This window comes from Pantherophis guttatus, chromosome 2 (genome assembly GCF_059756535.1).
Source record: "Pantherophis guttatus breed Tessera chromosome 2, ASM5975653v1, whole genome shotgun sequence".
NCBI lineage: Eukaryota > Metazoa > Chordata > Lepidosauria > Squamata > Colubridae > Pantherophis > Pantherophis guttatus.
The window spans coordinates 293,374,580-293,402,558 of record NC_142064.1 but is presented as its reverse complement, the minus strand read 5'-3'; the positions used below and the strand labels follow the sequence as shown (position 1 = coordinate 293,402,558).

The window sequence follows — 27,979 nt, the reverse complement described above, 5'->3', positions numbered from 1 at the left end:
TCCAGCTGAGGCGTGTGCCAGAGCCTCAGGAAATGGCCCAAGCTCCATCTGGAACCTATCAGGTTCCATCAGGCGCCTGGGGCGGAACCATCTTACCGGCTCCGCCTCCCTGCGGCGGGGTGCAGCGGTTCGGAGGTCAAGACGAAGGAGAGAGTGATCTGACCATGACAAGGGCTCGGTGACTATATCCCCTATCTCGAGATCCCTCAACCACTGTCCAGAGACAAAAACCAGATCCAGCGTGTTTCCCCCCATGTGGGTAGGGCCATGAATTAACTGGGTCAGGTCCATGGCTGTCATGGAAGCCATGAACTCCTGAGCCACCTCAGATGCCTCACCAACGGACGGCAAGTTGAAATCCCCCATGACCATAAGCCTAGGGGTCTCAACCGCCACCGCGGCGATGACGCTGAGTAGCTCAGGCAGGGCTGCTGCCACATGGCAGGGAGCTAGGTACGTGATCAGCAAACCCATCTGAACCCCGTGACCCCATTTCACAAGGAGGGATTCACAGCTGGCCGTCTGAGGAACAGTGGCCTCCCTCGGTCTCAGACCTTCGTTAATAATAACCGCTATCCCCCCGCCCCTACCCTGCAACCTCGGCTGATGGAATGCGCGGAAACCTGGTGGGCACATTTCAACGAGAGGGACCCCGCCCTCTTGGCCCAACTAGGTTTCCGTAATACCTGCCAGGTCCGCTCCCCCCTCCTGAACAAGATCACAAATGAGGGGGGCTTTATTTACTACAGACCTGGCATTGCATAACATCAGACGGAGGCCAGGGCCCTGAGGATCTGCGCCACCTGGAAAACGAGTGGAGCTTTGGGGGCCGGAGTGCGCCACCGCTCGAAGACAGCGGGCGCGCGCTCCCCTAACACGATATGGCCCCCTGCTCCCGCCATATCTACCCCTCCCACCCACAGTACTGATGGTAAAAACTTTATCTGGATGAACTTTAGCCCCCCCCCCTTGACCCCGGGCCCCCACCCCCTGTGCCGTGCTCCACTGCCATACCTGGCCCTCCCCTTAGTGGGTTATCCCCCATACCCACGGCCTTACTTTTGATCCACCCCACCCCCCGGAACCCCTTAAGACATTCGCTAAAACTTTATTTAAAAAAACCCTCAACCCCCTCTTCGCGACATGTGCTGAGATCGAGCCTTGGCTTGGGTCAGCCTGATGAGAGCCTCTGCTGTCAACTCCCCAGAGAGATTCCCACATCTGCCTGGGGGGGGGGAGGGAGTGGGGGGGCTGGAATCGGAGGCTCCAAAGTTGTTTGAGTTTTCCAGAGGGGATGTTGGCGCAGCCTCTTTTTTCATGTTTCCCTCTTCTTAGCCAAGGCCGTTTCGTCGGTATTTTATTGATCAAATGTATTTGCCATCCACCCCACGGTTGAAGGCGACTCTGAGCAAGATAAAACATGCAAATCTTTTACAACTATAAATATAAAACGGATTAGAATTACAAAAATTAAAACAAACCAAAAACAGAAAGTTTGAAGGGGAGAGGTGGGGGCGCCAACCTCCTCCAGCCAAGAGCTGCTCCCTTCCCAGGCCTTTCCTGGGGGCTGTGCATGCCACAATTTGCTTTTCTGGCTACTACACAACAGAGACCACATCCTGGAAGTCCTTGAATACGCTTGGAAGTTTAAAGTTAGACACCAACCCAGCTGGGAAGGAGCAACGCAACCCACAAATCTCGCCCCTTGTGGAATATTATCTAGGATATTCAATGATTTCTATGGTTCAAATCTCACATCTAATCCAGGCCTTTGATCGCTCGCCACCTCTATCAAGTGTATGCCCTGCGTTTGTGTGCCCCACGAAAGGACTTGCCCTCCCCCCTTAATAAATGCTGTTTGCTTTGCCTGAATTATTTGGGGGAGGGGGGTTCGTATTTTCGGGTGGGCAAAGGAGCCCCCCTGCCAAGGACAAAATCTCTCTCTCAAATCCAGGGATCAGTTCAGGAGAATCTTTGAAGCTCAGGGTTGACCTGAGGGGTCCCTGGTGGTCCCTGAGCTTGGTTGTTTTCTTGCAAACGTTTCACAACCCAAATAGGTACCATCATCAGTGCTAGTAGGGAGTGGGGGTTTCCTCTCGGTTGAGAACAAACTGAGAGCAAACCCCGCTCCTAACCACCACAATGCTGCCTAGTTTGGGTCATGAAACCTCTGCAAGAAAACCACCAAACTCAAGGGACCACCAGGGACCCCTCCCCAGGTTCTTTTCAGCTCCACGCCAGACTCGGGGTGCCTGAGTTTGGAGGCAAGTGATCTGAGGGCTTGTCCAGGATAATGGAGCGATGCCCTTTGGGGCTCGGATGAGCCACCTTCGGCCGTAGGTGAGTTGACCCAGGCACCTTCGGAGGAGTCAGGCGACCAAGGAGGCAGGAAGGGCGCAATCCCTGATGGTCAGCCCTTGGGAGAGAAGTCGAGGGAGGGAATGAGACAGGGAAGGGGTGCGCCCCTCCGGAGCCAGCGGGGGCTCAGGACAAGGCACAAACCCAGCCGGGAAAGAGTTAACGGATGGTATGAAGGGTTTTCAAGTGTTCAAGTCTGGCATGCAATCGATGTCCTTGTGGGACTAAGTAGCCTTGCCCGTCCAGCAGGGAGTGGCCGAAGGAGAGTGGTCATCCTGTGCACGGGAAAGTGGACAATGTCCTGGACACAGGGAGAGAGGGGGCCAAAGTGGGGCTCCTTTTGCTGGGGACAGTCGGAGTGCAAAGTGAGCAGAAGCCTCCCCATCAAATGGACCTTGGGGTCCTGTGAGTGACAAGTCACCCAGAGAAAACCCCCCACCCTTGATCTGCCACACCAGTTCCCCCCACCCCTGAAGGGATGAGGATGGCCTGGCGCCAGTCGTGCATCTTCCGGGGGGGGAGGGAGTTATAGGGGGAGAAGAGTGGGAACTTGGGGCCCGCAATCCTTGCAGGTGCTTCCCCCTGCAGATCCTTTGCCCGCTAGAGAAGAAGCGGAAACTGGTGCTGATGGAGCAGAACAGGTTAATAGAGCTGGAAGGGACCTTGTAGGTCATCTAGTCCAACCCCCTGCCCAAGCAGGAGAGCCTGCCCTCACCATTTCTGACAGATGGCAGCCCAGTCTCTTCTTGAAAGCCTCCACTTCTGTTCCATCGGTTGATTGTTCTCAAGCTGTCAGAAAGTTCCTCCTTATTTCCAGGTTGAACCTCTCCTTGGTCAGTTTCCATCCATTGTTCAGGTGCCCTGTGAGAATAGCTTGACCCCCTTCCTCTCTGTGGCAGACTGGGTTTCTGAAGGGGAGCGTATGAGCTTAGTGGGGTCCCCACTTTGTGAGAAAATCCACTAAACTGCAGACAATGGAACCACAGAAACCGTATGAAGAGGATGGCACAACGGACAGCCGTCAAGACCACCACAGAAGCAGCCGGGGTGTCCCCGGTCCCAATTGTATCACATCCACGTTTTCTTATTCAAAGAAAAGTTCTTGCAGGCTCGGGATGCCGGGAAGCTTTCCACTAGGAAAAACTAAGAAACAAGCCAATTTTTTTCCCTAATTTTTGGATAATTATGGTAAACAAAATTGACCAAATTGGGGACCCAGTTGTGTGGGCAATAAGCTGACTTTGTATAAGTATACAAAAGTATGAAGGCTATTGCTGAGCACATTGTAAGACGCCCTGAGTCTCGGGAGAAGGGTGGCATATAAATCAAATTTTAAAAAAAAAACTTTAATTGTTGTCAACTGAAACTTTTGGAATTTTTTTTGCAGTCTTATTACTTTCTAGTAACCATAAATTCTCCAGAAGCTATGAATGCTCCAACACTGGAAGTTTTTAAGAAGAGATTAGACAGCCGCTTGTCTAATCTGAAATGGCTTAGGGTCTCCTGCTTGAGCCAGAGGTTGGACTGGAAGACCTCCAGGGTCCCTTCCAGCTCTGTTCGTCTTTATTCTGTATTCGGCTCTGTTGTACTTCTGCATCTGTTGTTCCTTTTGCAATCTTTTTTCTGCTGCCAATGGGGACGGGACAGGCCGGGAGATTCTTCATCAACCCAAACAGCCTTTCTTTGAAAATGCTGCGCTGTGAAATAAAAGGCTTGGGCTAGGGCTCCACGGAGGGAAACGGTCTCCTCTTTCCCCTAAGTACCAATTGATGGGTGGATGACATGATGGCCTTTGATTTCGCTCTCCAGTAGCTCAGTCCAACGGCCCAAATACACAAGGGGTGTTTCTGCCATGCTTCTACTAATCCAACTAATGAGGAAGCAGGGCGTTAAAATGGGAAGCTGCCCGAGGTAACCAGCCTAAGAGAAGAGCACTTCTACTGCCTGAACCGTGAGGTGGGAGGGGGTCTTGGGGGGGGGGCGTCCCAGTGCACAATCCCTTAAACATGAGCCAGCAGCGTGGTGCTGCAGCAGCCAAAAAACCCAATGCAATCCTAGGTTGCGTTATCAGAGGGATACAATCAAGATCACTGAAGTATAAATGATATATGCGGGTATATGCATAATTTTGCATTTATTTATTTTGTCATGTTTATGTAGTGTATATTGGAGGTGGTGACCCTTCGAGAGCTGTCTGCAACGAAATTTCATTTTAATGTATGCCAATTAGTTTACATTCAAAGTGACGATAAAAGTTATTCGAAGTCTAAGTGTTAGCAGCACTTTACAAGGCCCCACTTGGAATCCGGCATCCAGTTTTGGTTGCTACGATGTAAAAAAAGATGTGGAGACTCTGGAAAGAGTGCAGAGAAGAGCAGTGAAGATGATGAGGGGACTGGAGGCTAAAACACACGAAGAACGGTTGCTGGAATTGGGTATGTCTGGTTGGGTGGAAAGAAGGACTAGGGGTGAGATCAGAGCAGCGTTCTGATATCTCAGGGGCTGCCCCAAAGAAGAGGGAGTCAAACTATTCTCCAAAGCACCTGAGGGCAGGACGAGAAGCAATGGATGGAAACGAATCCAGGCTAGAAATAAGGAGAAGTTGTGGTTGCTCCATCACTGGAGGCTTTCAAGAAGAGACTGGGCAGCCATTTGTCCGGAATGCTCTAGGGTCTCCTGCTTGATCAGGGGGCTGGATTAGAAGACCTCCAAGGTCCCTTCCAACTCTGTTATTCTCTTAACCATCTGTTAAGATTTCCTGATGGATTATGGTGGACTTTCGGCATTCAAAAAAACCTACCAAAGTCCTTGCAAAGAGTTTGTACTATTTCTTGACTCTGGTCAGGAGGAATTCACCTGTCCTCACCGCAAGAAATTAAATGGTCATTTAGACATTATGGTTCGTCACACCACCCAATCAGACGTCCAGATTGGATTTGGCATTTTTATCCACCTATCATCCTTCCCAATTATTGCACTATTATTTATTACATTTATTTCCCCCCCAACTCACCGCTAACATAACTTCAGAAGACGCAGGGCTCCTGCCACACAGAGTAAACTATGAAAAATAAAGACATTCATAATTTAGCTGCATTAGTAACTTTTCAAGTCTTAATGACACCACAAGAGCCATAAACTGCTTAATGTCTGAAAGACACAGTATTGCAAAAATGTGTATGTATGTTACTCAAAGCTTCTTTCCATGTTTCATGGAGGATTCATTACACAATAACCTATGCTAACTAGAATAGTTCCTTCCTTAACCAGGCACAGGGAATTTTTCAAATAAATATTTACTCCTTGGCATAATTATTACCTTAGTACCCCTTGCTGTAGTTCTAGGTTATTTTATGCAATGTTTTTTCCTTGCTTTTACTTGCCTGCCACACAATTTGCAACACTTTTTAAAAACCTTCTTCACAGCACACAGCTCCTATGTCTTTAAATGCTAACAATTCCCTTGATAAATATCTAAATACTGATTTTAGTGTGTGCATGGGCTTTTAATGTTTTTAAATGTTTTTATAATGTTTTTTAATAATTTTTTTATGTTCATTGTTCGCATTATTTTTGCTGTAAGCCGCCCAGAGTCCCTTGGGAGTTGGGCGGCATAGAAATGTGATAAATTAAATTAAATTAAATATACAAAATACTAAATATTGTTCTTTGAGAGAGTTCTTTGAAAGTCCTTGAAAATGCTTGCAAGTTTTAAAACGCCCATCTTGGAAAGAGGGATTGAATTTGCCACCTGTGGAACCTTATCTAGACTTTAAGCCTGGTGGACTTCAACTCCCAGAATTGAGAGCAAAGCTGGCTGGGGAATTCTGGGAGTTGAAGTCCTCCAGGCTTAAAGTTGCCAAGGTTGGAGACCCTGATCTAGAGTGAAACGGTTTTCTCTTGTTCAGGTCTGGCATGCAGTCAAAGTCTTTGGTCCCTTCATCACGTGCCAAAAAATTTGGACTAACCCTAACCCTGACCCTCCGGACCGAAGGGGGGGCAAAAACGCCACACGCATCCCCCCGTCATGGTGCAGGAGGCTGACTAGGCCGCGCCCACCATGGCCACACCCACCCAGCAACCGGGCAGAGAACCCCTTGCTAAAAATTTTGAAGCCCACCCAGGATTCGCTTAACAACGGTGGCAAGAAAAATCGTAAAATGTGGCAAAACTGATTTTGGATTGGATCCCTCAGGGCAACCTTCCCTTCCTTCCCAGGCTAAAGGGAAGGGCGCCCTCCTCTGGGCAGAGGGAGGAGGCGCTTCAGCTCCCGGCACAAGACAACAGGCAGGCCTTGACCAGGCCTTTCTTGCCTCGTCTTTCACTTCTCTTCAAATCCAGGGAGTCCTCGATTTACCACAGTTCATTCAGCGACCATTCAAAGTTACTGAAAAAAGGGATTTACAGCCGTTTTTCAGACGCAAGACCCTTGCAGTATCTCCACGGTTACGCAATTTCCATTCAGACGCTTTGACCACTGACTCACTTTTACGACGGTGGCAGTGTCCCTGGGTCCACGGGATCCCCTTTTTTGCGGCCTTCTGACAAGCAGATTCAAAGCCAGATTCGCCTAACAAAAAGCCTGACTAATTGCGCTGATTCACTTAACAACCGTGGCAAGAAAAAGTTGTGAAATGAGAAAAGGCTCATCTTAATGTCTCACTTAGCAACATAAATTTTGGGCTCAGTTGTGTTTGTCAGGACTAGCTGTGCTATGTCATATATCAGTAGATCAACAGATGCCATATATACAATATCGGTTCGTTCGGGATTATTTTGTCTTGGGGGAATGCCCTTTCTCTCTCGTTTTTCAGTCATCAGATTAAAAGCGTAACCATCCTCTCCAAAATACAATGTTGTATCATGGGATTTGTAGTACGTTGACCATTAATAAGAATTACTAAGAACTGGGGCACCAGTCGGGCATTGACACATTCACCACCAGTCAATTGCAAAAGGCACCTTGTCTCGGGACGGCTTTCGTCCTGCCACGATAATTGCCACTCCCATCAAACCCCCACAACCTGCCTACCTTTGGGTCCGTGGGAGGCAATAGGAGGACAAAAGTGCCAAATCCAGTGGGAACATCTGGCTGGCTGTGTGACGAACTTAATAGTAGTTATTATTCATGAATCATATATTAATCGTTGTTGTTGCTCTCCAGGGTTTTATAAAAAGTTGGAATCTGGGTGGAAATGAAAACATGCCCTTACTCTTCTGGGAGGAGACTGGGGGGGGGGGATAAACTCAGGCTTCACACACACACCTGGGACTCTGAGGGATGTGCCCACCCCCCCTCCCTACCCCCGTCCCCCAAGGGTCTCCCATGGACCGACCCCCGTTTGGGCCTTCCTGCCATCCAGCCAAACCCTCAGAAGTCACTTTTTTCAGTGCCGTTATAACTTTGAACGGTCACTAAACAAACTGTTGTAAGTCGAGGACCACCTGTATAAACAATTCCAGGTGTAGCTAAATAGTTCAGAGTTACTTTTCCCAGGTTGCTTGGTCTGGAGGTGCCCCTTGAGGCCACCTATCCCAACCCACCTACTCGATGCATGGGAGACAGAAGGCCGGCCGTCCTCCCCTCAAATACATTCATGGAAGAGAAAACCCGCCACCCTCTGGACCATGGAGCCCACCCTTAGGCGGCCTTTCATTTTCAAAAATGTTTTTTACAGATTAACAGAGTTGGAAGGGACCCTGTAGGTCATCTAGTCCAACCCTCCACCCAAGTAGGAAACCCTACACCATTTCTGACTGATGGCAGCCCAGTCTCTTCTTGAAAGCTTCCAGTGATGAAGCTCCCACAACTTTTCTTCCATCGGTTGATGGTTCTCCCTGTCAGAAAATCCCTCCTTATTTGCAGGTTGAATCTCTCCTTCTTCAGTTCCCATCCATTATTCCTTCTCTGGCCTAAGGGTGCCTTGGAGAATAGCTGGACCCCCTTCCTCCTCTCTGGGGCAGCCCCTCAAATATAGGAAGACTGCTCTCCTGTCTCCCCTGGTCCTTCTCTTCACTAGACTAGCCAGGCCCAGTTCCTGCAACCGTTCCTTCATATGTTTTAGCCTCCAGTCCCCCCTCATCATCTTTGTTGCTCTTCTCTGCACTTTTTCTACTGTCTCAATATCCTTTTTTATAGTGTGGCGACCAAAACTGGATGCAGGACTCTAGGCGTGGCCTTACTAGGGCTTTATGGAGCGGTATTAGTACCTCACGTGATCTTAATTCTACCCCTCTGTTAATGCAAATTAGGATTGCACTGGCTTTTTTGGCTGCCGCTGCACCCTGCTGGCTTATATTTAGAGTAGAATAACAGAGTTGGAAGGGACCTTGGAGGTCTTCTAGTCCAACCCCTTGCCCAGGCAAGAAACCCTACACCATTTCAGACAAATGGTTATCCAACATCTTCTTAAAAATTTCCAGTGTTGGGGCATTCACAACTTCTGCAGGCAAGTTGCTCCACTTATTAATTGTTTTTTTTTTAAATATTTTTTTTATTTTTAAAACAAAACATAAAACATAAATCCATCATCCATACAATTGGGTGGGCGTGGCCAACTTTTTTTTTTTTTTTAAACTTTTCAAAGCATTTTTTCTAATGCTTTGAAAAGCCTCTCTGCCGATCAGGAACTCAGCTGGCATCGTCAGAGACTTTTCAAAGCATTTTTTAAACCACCTCTTCGGCCAAGAGGTTGCAGGAAAAAATGCTTTGAAAAGCCTCTGACCATCCCAGCTGAGCTGTGCGATCATCAGAGGCTTTTTTTTTTTTTTTACTTTTAAAAGAATTTTTTCATCGGAAGAGGTTGTAGAAAAAATGCTTTTAAAAGTAAAAAAATAAAAAAGCCTCTGATGATCCTGTGGCTCAGCTGGGCATGGTGGGGGGGCGGGGGGGGCACAGGGATTTTTGCTACCGGTTCTCCGAACCACCTGCTGCCATCGCTACCGGATCAGGCAATCCGGTCCAAACTGGGAGCATTTCACCCCTGATAAATTGCCAATTCACATTGTCAAAGGCTTTCTGTGCATCTAGAAATATCAAAACCATTTGCTTCTCTGGATGTGCCTCATAGTATTCCAAAGTGTCCAGAACTATTCTCAAATTGTCTCTAATCTGTCTTTTTGGCAGAAACCCATTTTGATCAGTGTATGAAGTTATTTAAATATCTTTTGAGTCTTTCTACCAGTATTGAAGAAAGCCTTGGTAGTACAGTGGTCTAAAGCACCCTGTTATTAAGAACAGCTGCCTGCAATTACTGCAGGTTCGAATCTCGCCAAGGCTCAAGGTTGACTCAGCCTTCCATCCTTTCTAAGGTAGGTAAATTGAGGACCCAGTTTGTGGGGGCAATAAGCTGACTTTGTATAAATATACAAAAGCATGAAGGCTATTGCTTAGCGCATTGTAAGCCGCCCTGAGTCTCCGGAGAAGGGCGGCATATAAATCAAATTTAAAAAAAAAAAAAAATTGAAGTGAAGATTTTATAGTCTGAATTTAGCAGGGATATAGGCCTATAATTCTTGATTTGTTGTGGGTCAGTATCCTCCTTTGGGACAAGTGTGATATATGCTTCTGACCATGACTTGGGTATTTCCATCTTTGACATTACTTCATTCATAACTTCCTAGCAATGGAAGATATAACGATTCCTATAAAGTCTTGTAGTATTCCGCTGGCAATCCGTCCGGGCCTGGTGCCTTCCCATTCTTTTGTTTTTTAAGTGCTTCAGTTAATTCCATCATCGTTACGTTTCCTTCTAGCATCGTTTCAGTGTCTTTAGAAATCTGCACTTATTAATTGTTCTAACTGTCAGGAAATTTCTCCTTAGTTCTAAGTTGCTTCTCTCCTTGATTAGTTTCTATCCATTGCTTCTTGTTCTACCCTCTGGTGCTTTGGAGAATAGTTTGACTCCCTCTTCTTTGGGGCAGCCCCTGAAATATTGGAAGACTGCTCTCATGTCTCCCCTAGTCCTTCTCTTCATTAAACTAGACATACCCAGTTCCTGCAACCGTTCTTCATATGTTTTAGCCTTCAGTCCCCTAATTGTCTTTGTTGCCCTTCTCTGCACTCTTTCTAGAGTCTCCACATCTTTTTTACATCGTGGCGACCAAAACTGGATGCAGGATTCCAAGTGTGGCCTTACCAAGGCATTATAAAGTGGTATTAACACTTCATGTGATCTTGATTCTACCCAGTCTAGAACTGTGTTGGCTTTTTTGGTGCTTTTTAGCTGCTGCACACTGCTGGCTCATATCTAAATGGTTGTCCGCTAGAATTCCAAGATCTCTCTCATGGTTTTTTGGTTTTTTTTAGATTTATATACTGCCCTACTCCCGAAGGACTCAGGGCGGTGAACAGCCACAAAGTAAAACACATAAATACAAAATTTAAAAGCAGAATAAAACCGAATTAAACAATTTGGCCCAAGACAAATTTAAAACACCCCAATAATTTAAAAACAGATTAAAATGTATATTGTAAAAAGAACAAAGGGAAAAAATTAGGCCAGGCCAGCTTGGTAGAATAAAAAGGACTTGAGAGCGCGACGGAAAGTGCGCAGATCTGGGATCCTTCGTATCTCCGGGCGGAGCTCGTTCCAGATCGTAGGTGCCCCCACAGAGAAGGCCCTCCCCCTAGGGGCTGCCAGTTGACATTGTTTGGCTGACGGCACCCGGAGGAGCCCCTCTCTATGAGAGCGTACTGGCCGGTGGGAGGCTATTGGTGGTAGTAGGCGGTCCCATAGGTAACCAGGTCCTAAGCTATGGAGCCTCTAAAGGTGGTGACCAAAACCTTGAAGCGCACCTGGAAGACCACCGGGAGCCAGTGCAGCTTGCGCAGGAGAGGTGTTACATGGGAGTGCCATGTTGCTCCCATCACCACCCGCGCGGCCACACTCTGCACCAGTTGGAGCCTCCGGGTGCTCCTCAAGGGGAGCCCCATGTAGAGAGCGTTACAATAGTCCAGGCGGGAGGTGACGAGGGCATGAGTGACTGTGCGTAACGAGTCCCGATCTAGAAAGGGACGTAACTGGCGAATCAGGCGGACCTGATGAAAAATCCTCCCGGTCACGGCCGTCAAGTGCTCTTCTAAAGACAGCCGTGAATCCAGGAGGATGCCCAAGTTGCGCGCCCTCTCCGTGGGGGCCAACGACTTGCCCCCAATAGTCAGTGATGGCGTCAACTGACTATATCGGGATGTCGGAAACCACAGCCACTTGGTCTTGGATGGGTTGAGCCTGAGCCTGTTTCTCCCCATCCAGATCCGCACGGCCTCCAGGCATCGGGACATCACTTCAAGGGCATCGTTGGGGTGGTCTGGGGTGGAGATGTACAGCTGAGTGTCATCAGCATACTGGTGGTATTTCACCCCGAAACCACGGATGATCTCACCCAGCGGCTTTACATAAATGTTGAACAAAAGGGGCGAGAGGACCGACCCTTGTGGCACCCCACATATGAGGGGCCTCAGGGTCGATCTCTGCCCCCCTGCCAACACAGACTGCAACCGGTCGGAGAGAAAGGAGGAGAACCACTGCAACACAGTGCCCCCCACTCCTAACTCTTCCAGCCGGTGCAGCATGATACCATGGTCGATGGTATCAAAAGCTGCTGAGAGATCTAATAGGACCAGGACAGAGGAGCAACCCCTGTCCGAGCCCTCCAGAGATCATCCACCAACACGACCAATGCCGTTTCTGTGCTGTACCCAGGCCTGAAGCCCGACTGGAACGGATCCAGATATGCCGTTTCATCCAGGTGCTGGAGGAATTGTCATGCAACCAAATAGGTTATTCCTATTAAGCCTGGTTTCACCCAGTTTATATGTGTACTTTTGGTTTTCCTTGCCTAAGTGTAAGACTTTACTTTTCTCTACCTTGGATTTCATTTTGTTAGATAGGGCCCAGTGTTCAAGTCTGTCAAGATCCATCTGGATCTTGAGCCTATCTTCTGGGGTGTCGGCTATTCCTGCCAGCTTAGTATCATCTGCAAATTTGGTGAGTTCCCCTTCTATTCCCTCATCTAAGTCGTTTAGGAAGATATTGAAGAGTCCTGGGCCTAAGACAGAACCTTGTGGCACCCCACTGCTTACTTCCCTCCATGTAGACTTAGACCCATTAAGGACTACTCATTGAGTACGGTTTGTCAGCCAGTTACGAATCCAGCTGGTGGTGATGCTATCTATCCCACTTTTTTCTAACTTACCAAGAAGTAGGTTGTGGTCTACTTTGTCGAATGCCTTGCTGAAGTCCAAGTATATTATGTCTATTGTATTTCGCTGGTCTACTAATTTAGTCACTATGTTGAAGAATGAAATAAGATTGGTTTGGCATGATCTGTTTTTAAAAAACTCGTGCTGGCTGCTTGTTATTACTTTACTCATTTCTAGATGTTGGCAGATCTCTTTTTTTATTATCTTTTCCAGTATCTTCCCGGGTATTGATGTTAGGTCTGTGGTTTCCTGGGTCTGTTTTTTTTCCCCTTTTTTGAAGATGGAAACCACATCAGCTCTTTTCCAATCCTCTGGAAGTTCCCCGGTGCGCCAAGATTTTTGAAAGATGTGGTACAGTGGTTCTGAGATCACATCTGACAGCTCCTTTAAAACTCTGGGATGTAATCTGTCAGGTCCCGGTGATTTGTACTCATCACGATCAGACAGGTGTCCTTTTATTTTTATTTTTTGCTGATTTTAACTTTTATTTCCAGTCTGTTTTTTACAATTATGTTTCTGGTAGGTTGGGCTATAGTTTCTTTGTGTGTGAAGGCCGATGCAAAGAATGAGTTGAGCAGCTCTGCTTTCTCTCTGTTGCCTGTTACTTCCTTGCCATCTTCTCTCTTTAGTGGACCGACTGTTTCCTTGATTTTTTTCTTGTTATTTAGTTTAGTTTAGTTTAGTTTAGTTTAGTTTAGTTTAGTTTAGTTTAGTTTAGTTTAGTTTAGTTTATTTGATTTGTATACCGCCCTACTCCCGAAGGACTCAGGGCGGTGAACAGCCAACAATAAAATACATAAATACACAAAATTTAAAAACCCAATAAAATCAAATTAAATTATTTGGCCCAGACAAATTAAAATACCCCAATAATTTAAAAACAGATTAAAATTTACGTATTTAAAAAGGGAAGAGATCAGGCCAAGCCCGCTTGATGGAATAAAAAGGTCTTCACAGCACGGCGGAAGGAGCGCAGATCCGGGATCCTCCGTATCTCCGGGGGGAGCTCATTCCAGATGGTAGGTGCCCCCACAGAGAAGGCTCTCCCCCTAGGGGCCGCCAGTCGACACTGTTTGGCTGACGGCACCTGGAGGAGTCCGTCTCTATGAGAGCGTACTGGCCGGTGGGAGGCTATTGGTGGTAGTAGGCGGTCCCGTAAATAACCAGGTCCTAAGCCATGGAGTGCTTTAAAGGTGGTAACCAAAACCTTGAAGCGCACCCGGAAGACCACCGGGAGCCAGTGCAGCTCGCGCAGGAGAGGTGTTACATGGGAGCGCCATGTCGCTCCCATTACCACCCGCGCGGCCGCACTCTGCGCCAGTTGGAGCCTCTGGGTGCTCCTCAAGGGGAGCCCCATGTAGAGAGCGTTACAATAGTCCAGGCGGGAGGTGACGAGGGCATGAGTGACCGTGTTTAAGGAGTCCCGATCCAGAAAGGGACGCAACTGGCGAATCAGGCGAACCTGATGGAAAATCCTCCCGGTCACGGCTGTCAAATGCTCTTCTAAAGACAGCCGTGAATCCAGGAGGACGCCCAAGTTGCGAGTCCTTTCCGTGGGGGCCAATGATTCGCCCCCAATATTTATTTATTATTTATTTATTAATTTTATTTCTATACCGCCCTTCTCCCGAAGGACTCAGGGCGGTGTACAGCCTAATTAAAAACACAAAGACAGACAAAATTAAAAATAATTAAAATTATTAAATAATAGGCCCAATTTATAAAACCCCAAATTTAAAATCCCATTTAAAATAGTCAGCGATGGCACCAGCTGACTATATCGGGACGTCGGAAACCACAGCCACTTGGTCTTGGATGGGTTGAGTCGGAGCCTGTTTCTCCCCATCCAGATCCGCATGGCCTCCAGGCACTGGGACATCACTTCAAGGGCATCGTTGGGGTGATCCGGGGTGGAGATGTACAGCTGAGTATCGTCACATACTGGTGGTACTTCACCCTGAAACCACGGATGATCTCGCCCAGCGGCTTTACATAAATGTTGAACAGAAGGGGCGAGAGGACCGACCCTTGTGGCACCCCACATATGAAGGGCCTCGGGGTCGACCTCTGCCCCCCTGTCAACACAGACTGCGACCGGTCAGAGAGAAAGGAGGAGAACCACCGTAACACAGTGCCCCCCACCCCTAACTCCCACCGGCCAGTTCGGTCCCACAGAGAGGGTCTCCTCAGGGTGCTTTTCTTATCACCTTTGACTTTAGTTGCAAGTCTTTGTTCATTCTGAGCCTTTGCTTTCCTGACTTTGTCTTTGCAGATTCTGGCTATCTGCTGATATTCTGCCTTAAGTTGTGTGTCCCTCTTTCCACTTTTTGTACCTGTCCTTTTTGTCTTTCAATTTGTCAGAGAGATCTTTGTGCAGCCATGCTGGTTTCTTCTTGGATTTCTTGTTTTTCTTTCTCAGCGGTATTGTGCTGGTCTGGGCTTTTATGCTCATATTTTTTAGAATTTCCCAAGATTCTTGAGTTGTTTTCCCCTTTAGGATTTTAATTAAAGGAATCTTTCTCAAGTTCTCTCTGAGTTTATTAAAATCAGCTCTTTTAAAACCTAAGACTCTGGTATAATTATGTTCTATTGCTTGCGTTTGCATTATGTTAAATTCTAGTATGAACATGGTCACTCTCACCCAAGGCTCCTGCAGTTTCAACTCCCTCTATCACTTCTCCTCTGTTTGTAAGAATTAGGTCCAGTATGGCTGTGGATGGCAAATACATTTGATCAATAAAATACCGACGAAACGGCCTTGGCTAAGAAGAGGGAAACATGAAAAAAGAGGCTGCGCCAACATCCCCTCTGGAAAACGCAAACAACTTTGGAGCCTCCGATTCCAGCCCCCCCATCCCTCCCTCCCTCCCTCCCCCCCAGGCAGATGTGGGAATCTCTCTGGGGAGTTGACAGCAGAGGCTCTCATCAGGCTGACCCAAGCCAAGACTCGATCTCAGCACAACCCTGGATGCTCCAGACAAGGAGCCGACCTTGGACCGAGGGAAGAGCTCCCCCCCCCACTCCAAGACAGCTCCCCACCCCTGGCCCAACCTCCTTCAGCCAAGGGCGAGGTTGGTCCTGGCCTCCCCCCACCCCTGGCCCTCCCCTTCTTGCCGGCCTTCTAGGGAAGACTGAATGGAAGCCCAGATCCGAAGCCCTTTGGCTTCCCAGGATGTGGGACATCAGCCCCATTTTGCAGGGAGAGGCTTCCAGAACCAGCTTGTCCAGCCAGGACCCCCTCTGGCATTGTGTGTCTGTCTGTGGGGAGGTTGAGACCCAGGACTGCCTGTCCCCCCACCGCCCCACTCCTGCACCAGGCTGGTGCATTTTCCAAAATCCCCCACTGGCTACAGGGCTGCATCTCCTCCTCTCCCCACCTGGTGGGCCTTCCCTCCAGGTTCTGCCCAGGTGCTCCTCCTGGATCCTCCTTGTCTCTAAGAAGGGGGGGGGTTTCCTTCTTAATGCCCCCACCCCCCAGCATCTCCCAAACAGCTCCCTCCGAAGGTGGATTTTGAACAGACGAACTCATTTTCAAGGTTGTGATTCTTTTGTCCTGGTCTCACAGTGGTAAAAGGCAGAGTCTGGGAAGGGGGGGTGGGGGCTTGTTTGGGGAAGGGGGGTGGAGGTGGATCCTGCCTTCTGGCCCTCACCATCACCCCCCACCCGTAAGTCCCTGCATGCTTGGTGGTCTTCCTGGCTAGGTCCCAATGGGCGCATGGGAGGGAGGCCCAGGTGGGCTGTGTGGGTGTGGGAGTTCATTAACACATCCGCCCGGAGAGCTGTGCCCATCCTTGCAATGCCAGAGGAGGAAGGTCGTGGCAGCTCTTGCTCTCCGGAAAGCCCAAGCGCCTTTCGGAGGCTCTGCTGGCAAATAGCCAGGGCTGAAACGCTGGAGTTGGGCACGTGGGAGCAGGTGAGCTTGTTTGCCTGAGGCCAGCCTCCCCGAGGGCACAGCCACACCTGCCCCCGAGTTGCTCGGCTCCATTGCCGAGTTCACAATTGTATCCGCCTTGGTGGCACCTTGCAGTATAAAGCGTTCAGGCAGGGCCCAAGCGTTTGTGGCTAGCATGAACTCAGCCTCTCTGGACTTCCGGGGAAGGTTATGGCAGAGAGCGGAGATGGTTGCGGGGAAACTCTCTGGATTAGGAGAGGATGGGAGAGCTCCCGCATCTGCTCCGGGCGGCTGTTCCTGCAAGGAGACTGTGGGACGCTGGTTGGAGCCCCAGGAGACGACCCCATCAGCCGTCCACCTCAGAGCCTTTTAAAGGACACCAAGTCACAAGCACCTCACTTTCTAGTCACATTTGGAAATTGCTCATTAGCTACTTCTAAAGCTATGAGAGACCTTCAAAATGACAAAAGTTTGAAAACAGCTGCTGAGCCTGCCTTCGATCCCGGCTCCACACACGGAGATGGAGCCGGTCGAGTGGCCGATTTGATTCTGTTGTTGCTGCCATGTGTGCTTAGGATGGGGGTTGTGGGTGTCTTTGTGGTGTTTTAAATGTTCTGTAGAATAACACACAGATATTAAGATATCAGAATAGATTAGAATTAGAATTAGAATTGAACAGAATTCTTTATTGGCCAAGTGTGATTGGACACACAAGGAATTTGGTGCATATGCTCTCAGTGTATGTAAAAGAAAAGATACATTTGTCAAGAATCATAAGGTTCAACACTTAATGATAGTCACAGGGAACAAATAAGGAATCAAATCACATTAGGAAACAGTCAATATAAATCGTAAGGATACAAGTAATGAAGTTATTGATTATAAAGGTCCTTTAACCGTCTATCTCTCATCTAAACTGCCAGCCACAGAGTAAGGCCGGGATTCCCAACCTTGGCAGCACCTGGAGGATGCAGGGACTTCCAGCACCAAAAGTCTCCAGGTAGCTATGCTGGCTGAGGAATTCTGGGAGTTGAAGTCCTCACATCTCCTGGGTGCCATGGTTGAGCAAGGTTGCAGCATCTAGCAGGAGGCGGCATCCAGGGATTCGCCCACACAAGGGGACACTTGAAAAGGGGGCTCAGAGGGGCCAGGAGGCATTGCTGCATCTCAGCCCCACAACCTCTCGGTCAGCCGGACCCCCCAGCCATGGGCAGCCCAGAAGCTCTTGGCATCCCCCAACCAGCCTGGACTGAGCATGGCAAAATTATAAGAAGGTCAGACATGGTGGGTGGAGGGGAGACCACCAAGAAACCCTAGCAGACTCTAGAGGGGAGGGTTGGAAGGACGTCCCAGAGGACAATGGACAACATCCGGCCCTCTTGCCAGATACGGTCTTGAAGGTGCCAGGAGGCCCAGCAGCCTCCTCTACAGCCCCATCTCTTCTGCTTCAAGTTACGTCCATTCCCCCCCCCTGCATGAACAGGAATCGGGGAGGTGGCTAAGGTGGACTCCACACTGGAGGGCTGCAGGTAGTCCTCAACTTACAACCACAGTTGAGCCCAAAATTGACGTTGCCAAGTGAGAAATTTGTTTTGCCCCATTTTACGACTTTTCTTGCCACATATGCTAAGCAAATCACTGTAGTTCTTGAATGAGTCCCACGGCCGTTGAGTGAATCTGGCTTCTCCATGGACTCTGCTGGTCAGAGGGGGTCACGAAAGGGGATCGCGTGATTACAGGACGCTGCAACTGTCATAAATGCGAGTCAGTTGCCAAGCGTCCTCGAATTTTGACCAGGTGACCCTGGGGATGGCTGCCAACGGTTGTAAGTTGAGGACTATCAGTCCCAAATACTTTTCATAGGATAATCCCTCACATTGAAAGGCAGAGCCCCTGCTGGCCCAGATAGAAAAAAGGCCGGAGCGTCTCGCCAAGGAAGGGCCCCGTCTGGAAGCTGTGGAGGAAAGTCTCCGTCTCCGCATCCAGGAACTCCACCGTTTCTGCCTCATAGCCCAGCCTCACCCGCAGCTTCCGCGGCGGACATCGCAAGCTCAGCTTCTGCGGACTCTTGGAGAAAGCGACCATCTCCCCCCCAGCACTCTTCCCCACGGCCCAGATTCCCTCCTGGGGGCTCAGCTGGAAGCTCCCCTTCCTGCGGACGGACTCCTTGGCCACCCCGATGGCCCAGCATGGTCTGCCCAACACAAGGACACTGTCTGGCTCCTTCACGGTCACTTCCCACCACTTCCATCCTGTGGTGAACCCTTCAGAACCCAGGACGCACAATTCCCGGTCGAACCTCTCTGGCGTCTCCGGGAAATCGTTGTAACTCTTGTCCCAACTCACACTCGACCATTGGCACCGGAGCCGGAGGTGGGCGGTTGACTTGTTCGGCTTGATATAAACTGCAGGACAGAGAACAGAAACTCTGTTTGTGTTCGAGCAACTATTAAGAAAGCTCGTTAGTAGTCCTTAATTAGTAAACTAAGGTTTGTACGGACTTTGTGTGTGCTGCGTTCTCTGGGGTCCGTAGCTGGGGCAGAACAGAAGGCAGGCTGGGGACAGGGGAGGGCAAAGCAGGGCGGGGCTGGTTCCCAGTTCCCCGAGGATGCTTCACCCCCCCCCCCTCAGGGAAGGGCAGCGAGGCTGCTGCACCTGCTTAGCGGGCGAAGGGAGGAAACCGGGCCGTTGGGTCATCTCTGGAGCCCTGCCTGGCAAGCACCCCCCAAAAAAGGTCGGGCCAATTCCTACAGACGGTGGGTCTCTGCAGCCTGAGGTCAGTGGGGCTGCCTCTGAAGGGTGGGGGGGTCGTGGGTCCCTGGCAGGACAAGATGGGCCTGACCAAGGCTAGGCACGGCGTTTACTTTAATTGCCCAGGGCACCTGGAGGTAGCACAGGCAGTCCTTGGCTTACAACCGTTCGTTTAGTGACAGTTTGAAGTTACAATGGCACTGAAAAAGTGACTTATGACCGTTTTTCACACTTACGACCATTGAAGCATCCCCCTGGTCAAAATTTGGACCGGTGGCAACTGGCATGGATTTATGACGGCTGCAGAGTCCGGGGGGTGACGGGAGCCCCTTCGGCAGCCTCTGCCTCCCCTTTTGCAAAGTCAGCGTGGAAGCCAGGTTCACTTGAGAACGGTGTTGCTAACAACTGCAGTGACTCACTTAACAACCGCCCCAAGAAAGGTTGTAAAACGGGGCAACATTAACTTAACAAGGGCCTCCCTTAGCAATGGAAACGCTGGGCTCAGTGGGGGCCGGTCTGCACCAGGGACCTTCCTGGGGCGGCTTGTCAGCTGCCCAAACCTCCCCCCGGAGAGCCCCCTGCAGTTGCCCCAGGCCCACCCGCCACGTTTGGGTGGCTGCTTTGGAGCCCCCCCCCCCCCGTTTACAGGCAGCGCCTGCCGAGCCTTCAGCCGCCTGGAGGGCTGGCTCAGGCAGGGCCCTTGCCAGGCACGGGACGCCCAACGTCAAGGGGAGACAGGGGGCTTCTGCTGGGCCCCACCCCCTCCACGGAAAGGCCCCATTTCCTCAGTTACCTCGAGATGTTGGCTTCTCTGGAGCAGGAGCTGGGGAGGAAGGGGACAGAGGTTAAGATCAGGCTGCGGTGTCTGAGGAAGCCTCCTCCCCCACTTCTCCCAAGGCACAGCTCAAAGCTGAGCCCCTCGCCAGGCTCTTCTATGCCCGGGAAGGCCTGCCCAGCCGAGTGCCCTCAACCGTGGCTTTTTCCTGGAACGGCCAAGGCACGGCAGGGAAGGGCCGGCTCTGTGTGGCTGATGAGGGACTCCAGCCTCCCCCAGAGGCTGCCTTTGGGCCCCCAACTCTCGGCATCCCTCGGGGCTTCCACCCCATGGAGGAAGCCACTCCTGGCAGGAGTCACTCCTGGCGATTTGGGGAAAACGTTGCTGTGAGGCCTGACGAGGGCAGGTGGTCTTTGCAAGCCCCTCCCACATTGCCTCGTTCCCCCCCCCCACAGCCCCAGGGTATTACCGGTGGCCAGAAGTCGATCCAGGTTCCCCCTGGTCAGAGTCTTCTGCAGAGAGGCTGAGATACGGAGGAGGAAAGGAAAAAACGAGGAGGCCGGGATGAGAAACAGCCGCCAGTGGGCGATGCCCATGAGAAGCCACCCTGTTGGCAGCAGTGTCTCGGTGCCTGCCAGATGCCCACTGACCCGCCCCCGAGGGCCACGGTTTGGGGGTGACTGGTGGGGGTGGAGGAGGCAGCCCCTCCTTTACCCAGCCAGAGGTTGGCTGGAGCTGGATTCGCTCTTGCCCCCCCGAGATCCCCCAGTAGAAAAGGAGGGCAGAAGAGGGGCCCAGAATCCCCCAGAACTCCTGAGGCTCCTCCTGAAAGGGCCCCTCACCTTTGGAATTGTCCACCACCTGCCTTACAGAAGCGTTTTTCTCCAAGAAGGCCCCGTGTCTGTCTTGCAGCCTTGGAGAGACCCTTTCTGCGCGTCCTACCAGGTAACTCCGGCACCTGCGACACAAGGAGGGAGGCCTCACACAGCTACCCGGCTCCCTCCCCACAAGACGGGGGGAGGCTGGGTGAGGGTTGGGTTGGCCATGGGGGTGTGTGAAACAAGCCGGCCCTTTCCAGCATCTTGCGAGGTGAATACAGGACTCGGGTGTCAGCTTTGGAAGCCATATTAGGCCGGAAGCTTCCATGCTGCCACCTTCTTCTCATGGGTGGGAAAGTGGGGAGGGGGGATTAAGGAGAGGGGTTGTCTGTCAGTCAAGATCAGGGCGATTCTGCATCTGGAGGAGGAGTGGTCGGAGTGAGGTCTCAAGATGAGATGGACGTTGATTGGAGCATATGATCGACTGAGAGGATGGTTTTGGGGGTTTTGACTTACTGAGGGAAAACCTGGACCTCTCAGATTCGGGTTTTCCCAGATGTGCCAGTTTACCTATTCTAGTAAAGAGAACTTCAGAGCCTTTACTTGGAGTTGGGTTTTTTTCCTGGAACACGGATATTAACCCGAATCTCCCTTAAAGCATAACGGCACCCCAAAAGGCCGCTGTCAGGGTTGCTGAGCCCCAGCATCTACCTAAACCTCGGGTGGTGCAAAGACTCCGTGAAAATGGAGGAGAAAGAAGAGATCGCAGAGGGGGCCGTGGGTTTTGCCAACCTGAGTTTAGGATGTGGTATGAATCCTGGCTTGTTTGTTATGCAACCGTTGTTCGTTGCTTTGATCGCAAGAGACCCTGCGCACTGAACCAGTGTAGAGGTCAGTAAAGAAGTGAGGAAAGACACAAACTCAACACAAACGTCAATGTGATTCCGATCCTACTATCCCAAGGACTAAGAGGTCCTAAGCAAAGAAACCAGGTTTCCTGCAACAACTGAGTTTCCACCCCTTCCTCCCACCCCAACTGGGCAGCCTGCCCGTGGGCTGGTCTGAATGGCTGCGGAGAACGTTAAGCTCCAGCAGAGGAGAATAGTTGCACTGAGGGTCCTTGGGGCTCGGCTCTTTTCTTGCAGACATTTCACTACCCAACTGAGTAACGTCATCAGCGCTACAAGGGAGAGCGGTTTGCTCCCATTCAATCCACAGGTAATGTCAGAGTTTCTTGCAAAATCAAATCCAGAAAGCACTCACAGATAACTGATTCAGCTGGACTCATTCACTTCTTTATATACATAACAACAGATGAGCAAATGTACAATACCAACAGCAGATTCTTCCAACCTGGTAGAGAGACTGCTTCCCGTTTAGCTTCTGCACAGACTCAGTTGCCTAAGCCACGCCCAGACTCCTCCCTTCAGTTTCTGTTCCTAAACAGCCTTCATTGGCTGATCTGTTGCCATCCCTGTTCATTGGCTGCCCTTGTTACCGTCTCTCTCCCAGTAATCCCCAACTCTTCGTTTTGTGAACTTTCAAAGTTACGGCAGTGAAAAAAGCGACCTACGGCCATTTTTCAGAGTTTCAACCTTTGTAGCCTCCCCACCGTCACGTCAACAAAATGCAGATGCTTGTCAAATGGTTCACACTTATGACCATTGCTGTGTCCCAAGGTCATGTGACCTTCTGACAACCAAAGATAATGGGGAAGCCAGATTCACTTAACAACCAGCTTACTAACTTATCAACTGCAGTGATTCACTTAACGAGTGTGGCAAGAAAGGCCGAAAAAAACTCAGTTAACAACTGTCTCAGTAACAGAAATTTTGGATTCAGCTGTGGTCGTAAGTCGAGGAGTGCCTGTACGACTGGCCTGCTCTTGTCGCCTTCTTGGTGGCTCCCTGGTGAGGCTGCTGTTTGCTGTTGGGTCGTCTGTCTGTCTGCGCTGGTGGATCCTCAGCTGTGTTGTTTGCAAGGCCTGACCACCAACCAAGCCATACACGGCACCCCAATTGAGAGCGACCTCCTCGCATATCGAGAGAGAGCAAGCCCCCCTCCCCCCCAGCACTGGGGATGTTACTTAAGTCAGGTATTGAAAGGTCTGCAGGAAACCGGCCGAGCTCAGAGAAGACCAAAGGTCCCACCACCAGCATCTCTCGGCAACAACATCCTAAAGGATCCAGAAATTCCGAGCACAAAGCGACCCACGAAGACCGGACCGGGGAGGGGGGGGAAGAGGGCGCCTACCTGTCTACGGTGTCCTGGATGTCCTGAAAGAGGAGAAGAGAGAAGTGGGTCCCGGCCCTTGCAAGGGAAACCTCTGCTCCCCCCCCCACCTTGAGGCCAGCCAGAGCCCCTCCCCACCTGCAGGAACTCCCCGTCCGGCTGCCGGCACTTCCGCTCCGTCTGGGCCATCAGCTGCTGCAGGCGGGAGGCCTCCCCGGAGAGCTGGGCCAGGGTGACCCCCCACTCGGCCTCCATCTTCTCCTTCTGCTCGGCCACCCAGGCCAGCCACACCGACTGCCCCCCCCGGAGCAGCTCCTGCAGGGACTCCAGCGCCAGGCCCACCTTCTGCTCCTCAGAGGCAAATTGCTCCTGGGGAGGGGGGCAGAGAAGGGGGGAACTCAGAGGGAGGGGGGAGATTTCCCAGCTGCCTCCTGCCCCCTCCCCAAAAGACCCACCTGGCATTCCTGCCGGCTCTGCTCTTCTGCCTGCCTCTGCTCCAGCAGCTTCTGCCCCTCCTTCCTCAGGGATTCCAAGAGGCCATCCAGTAGGTCCTGCATGTGGAAGAGAGGGGGCCATTCCTGGGTCCACAGTGGCAGCAGAGGAGAGGCCCTGCTGGGGGGCCCCAGAGGCAGGCAGGGGCCTACAAGACTGTCTGCCCCCCCATCTCCTCTCTCGCTGCCGAAAAAGCACCTGGCCCTCCTCCGCCATTTTTTAACTGGTAGCCTTTGTGGGCCTCTCACTGCCGCCAGGATCATCTTCCCATCTTTCTGGGGACTTCGGGTGACCCCCTCTACCTGCGCCCCCCCCCTTCCCAAGAGCTGATGGAGTGCCCCATGCAGTTGCGGTTGCCCGCCCCCTACCTTGTACTCCTGGGCAGCCTCGGGCAGAGAGAGGAGGGGGTGGTCCTGGTGCCCCTCCAGGCAGCCGGGGCAGAGGAGGCTCTTCTCACTGGAGCAGAAGGTCTGCAGGGGCTGCCCGTGTTCCTGGCACAGCTGGCGGTGGCTGCTCTCCTCCTGGGCTCCCCCAGACAGCCGTAGCCTCTTCAGATGGCAGACGATGTTTGCCAGGGGTTGGTTGGGGTAGGCGCTGTCATGCCCCACCTTGGCTCTGCACTGGGGGCAGGAAAACCTAGGGGGCAGCTGGGCCAGGCAGTCGCGGCAGAAGTTGTGCCCGCAGGACAGGCCCATCGGCTGCTCGAAGAGGTCCAGGCAGAGTGGACAGATGGCCTCCTGGCCCAGCTGCCCCAAGGCCGTCTGCTTCCCTGAGGTCTCCATGGGGCTCCTTGGTTCCCTTTGCTGGGCCTGGAAGGGAAAGCTGCGCATTGGCTCCTTAATAATAATAATAATAATAATAATTTTATTTCTATACCGCTCTTCTCCCGAAGGACTCAGGGCGGTGTACAGCCAATTTAAAAACACAAGACACAACAATAATTAAAAATTAAAATAATTAAATAGATTTGGCCGATTTAAAACCCCAAAAATTAAAATACCCCAATTTAAAATTATTATATTGACAGCCCTGCCTGGCGGAACAACAGGGTCTTCAGAGCGCAGCGGAACACCCGGAGGTCGGAGATCTTACGTATTTCCGGGGGCAGTTCGTTCCACAGGGCTGGGGCTCCCACAGAGAAGGCCCTCCCCCTGGGTGTCGCCAGCCGACATAACTTGGCCGATGGCACCCTGAGGAGACCCTCTCTGTGGGAACGGACTGGTCGGTGGGAGGCTATTGGTGGCAGAAGACGGTCTCGAAGGTATCTGGGTCCTGTGCCATGGAGCGCTTTAAAGGTGGTAACCAACACCTTGAATCGCACCCGGAAGACCACTGGGAGCCAGTGCAGCTCGCGCAGGAGGGGTGTCACGCGGGCACAACGAGGTGCGCCCATAACTACCTGTGTGGCCGCATTCTGGACCAGCTGGAGCCTCCGAGTGCTCTTCAAGGGGAGCCCCATGTAGAGAGCATTACAATAGTCCAGCCGGGAGGTGACAAGGGCGTGAGTGACCGTGCGCAAGGCGTCCCGGTCCAGAAAGGGCTGCAACTGGCGGATCAGGCGAACCTGATAAAAGGCCCCCCTGGCCATGGCCGTCATATGCTCTTCTAAAGACAGCCGTGCGTCCAGAAGGACACCCAGATTGCGAGCCCTCTCTGTGGGGGGCAAAGATTCACCCCCAATAGTCAGCGATGGCACCTGCTGACTATATCGGGACGCCGGTAGCCACAGCCACTCGGTCTTGGAAGGGTTGTGTCTGAGCCTGTTCCTCCCCATCCAGACCTGCACGGCCTCCAGGCAGCGAGACATCACATCAAGGGCATCGTTGGGGTGGTCTGGGGTGGAGATGTACAGCTGAGTATCATCAGCGTACAGGTGACACTTCACCCCAAAACCACGGATGATCTCACCCAGCGGCTTCACATAAATGTTGAACAGAAGAGGCGAGAGGACCGACCCTTGTGGCACTCCCCATGCGAGACGCCTCGAGGTCGACCTCTGCCCCCCTGCCAACACGAACTGCGAGCGGCCGGAGAGGAAGGAAGAGAACCACCGCAAAACGGTGCCCCCTACTCCTAACCCCTTCAACCGCTGCAGCATGATACCATGGTCGATGGTATCAAAAGCCGCTGAGAGATCTAATAGGACTAGGACAGAGGAGCAACCCCTGTCCCGGGCCCTCCAGAGATCATCCACCAACGCGACCAATGCCGTTTCTGTGCTGTGCCCCTGCCTGAAGCCCGACTGGTACGGGTCTAGATAGATAGCTTCATCCAGGTGCCTGGGCAGTTGTCGTGCCACCACACTCTCAACAACCTTCACCACAAAACGAAGGTTGGAGACCGGACGATAGTTAACTAATTCAGCTGGGTCCAGGGAAGGCTTCTTAAGGAGGGGCCTCACCACCGCCTCTTTCAAGGCGGCGGGAAAGGCACCCTCACTCAGAGAAGCATTTATAATCCCCTGGAGCCAGCCTCGTGTAACTTCCCGGGAGGCCAGCACCAACCAGGAGGGACACGGGTCCAATAAACATGTGGCGGCACTAATCCTACCCAGAACCCTGTCCACATCCTCGGGAGCCACAGGATCAAACTCCTCCCAGATAATATTCTCAAGACCTGCCCTCGTCTCCTCCCCCGGACTCACCCAGTCGGAGTCCAAGCCTTCCCGAATCCGAGCGACTTTATCGTGCAGGAATTGCACAATATCTTCAGCACGACCCTGCAAGGGATCCTCCCACACTCCCCCCCGAAGAAGAGAGTGGGTCACCCTGAACAGGGCGGCTGGGCAGATGCAATAAGAGCGGAAAAATGGTTAGATTTTGCCGCTTTTATCGCCACTAGGTAGGTCTTGATATAAGACCTCACCTGTGTCCGGTCGGAATCAGAATGACTAGTCCTCCAAATGCTCTCTAGGCGTCTTTTCCGACGCTTCATCTCTCTCAGCTCCTCAGAGAACCAAGGAGCCAATTGAGATCGGCATCGGGTCAGAGGCCGCAAAGGCACGACACGATCCAAAGCTCTGGTGGCCGCACTCTCCCAGGCGGCCACCAGCTCTTCAGTCGAGTCGTGTGTCAGAGTCTCAGGAAATGGCCCAAACTCCGTCAGGAACCTTTCAGGATCCATCAGGCGCCTGGGACGGAACCATTTAGTCGGTTCCGTCTCCCTGCGGCAGGGGGAAGCGGTAGGAAAGTCCAAGTGAAGGAGTGAATGATCTGTCCATGACAAGGGTTTAATGTCTGACCAGAGATGAAAATCAAGTCCAGAGTGTGTCCTCCTATGTGAGTGGGGCCTTGAACTAACTGGGTCAGGTCCATGGCCGTCATGGAAGCCATGAACTCCCGAGCCGCCTCTGACGTCTCACCCGCGGATGGAAGGTTGAAATCTCCCCAGGCAGCCTGGGGGCTCTTGGGGGGGGCATTTCTCAGCCCCTCTCCCCCCTGCAGGGAAGCTGCCCTGAAGCCCTCCTCCCATTAAAGTCCAGAGGCCAGCCCCCCCTCCACCCCCTAGACTTTCCTGCCCTGCGGGAAGTGGGGCAGAGAAGAGCTAGGCCTGGCCAAGCAAGGGGGCTTCTTGCCAACGGGGGAGGTAGCCCAGTGGCTGGGGCGGCCTCTTTGGGCATCCGTCCGCTCCCCGGTGCCCTCAAGCTCAGCCCGGGCAGCCCAGGGGTCCCGGAGGGTCCTGGCCTGGTGAATAAGCCAGGCTTCCACCCCAGGGACCCCCCCGTCCCCCCGCTTGGAGGGGCCCCTGACCACCCGGGCCCTTCCGTGGGAGTCGGGGGGCCCCTTCTTGGGCGGGAGAGAAAGCGGCCTCACCTGCACCCTCCGGAGGGCCGCCGGTCTCTCGGGCCAAGGGCGGGGAGCAGCCCCCTCCCCACCGGCGCCTGGACGGAGGGCGCGGAAGGCAGCTGCGCAGAAACCGCGAGTGGGGCGCCCGAGGAGCTCACTTTCGTTTCTCGGCTCGGAGGCGGGGCGGGAGGCGCCAGTCCCGCCCCGCCCCGCCCCGCGATGGGCGGCCCCGCTGCTCCCCTCCGCGGGGTCCCCGGGGCTCTGGCGGGCCTTTCCACGGCACGCTCGGGGCTCCGGGAGAGCAGAAGCCCTTGCTCGGCCCACCCCGCTCCCAGGGCGGCCCACAGAGTCGCGATGGCGGCCAAGGTCCCCGTGGGGCGAAGGGCGCTCCTCCCGAGGGGGGCGGCAGGCCCAGTGCCGGGCGAGGAGGGGACGAGCCTCCCGAGGGCCGCCCGGGCCCCCTTCTTCCCCGGGGGCTGCCTGGGATCCCCCCAGTGGCGGGAAAGGAGGGATCGACCGGGATCCCCTGGTCTCAAGCGCGGCCAGCTCGGGGCCCACGGGGATCCCCTGCAGGGGGGCCCGACATTGAGGGGTTCAGCGGCTCCCGCACAGGAGCCGGCCGGGATTTCAGCACCGGACAGCGGCCGCCGCCGGTCTCGCCTCCGCTGGGCA

At 52.3% G+C, this 27,979-nt stretch overlaps 1 protein-coding gene across 2 annotated transcripts; it reads right to left on the bottom strand.

Annotated features, from left to right (window-relative positions):
- Positions 1–17,119: 17,119 nt before the first annotated feature.
- LOC117673474 (tripartite motif-containing protein 10-like) lies at positions 17,120–27,979 on the bottom strand. Of its 2 annotated transcripts, none has more exons than XM_060690211.2 (9): positions 27,335–27,979; positions 23,891–24,331; positions 23,486–23,581; positions 23,169–23,399; positions 23,052–23,074; positions 20,823–20,938; positions 20,450–20,503; positions 19,999–20,028; positions 17,120–18,859 (listed from the first exon to the last, which is right to left on the bottom strand). In XM_060690211.2, exons 2-9 carry the CDS (start codon positions 24,302–24,304, stop codon positions 18,327–18,329), a joined length of 1,497 nt encoding a protein of 498 aa, XP_060546194.2. In that variant the 5' UTR covers positions 24,305–24,331; positions 27,335–27,979; the 3' UTR covers positions 17,120–18,326. The 2 variants fall into 2 exon arrangements, with proteins under 2 accessions (XP_060546194.2, XP_060546193.2); XM_060690210.2 differs by having other exon boundaries at positions 23,891–24,344; positions 27,335–27,491.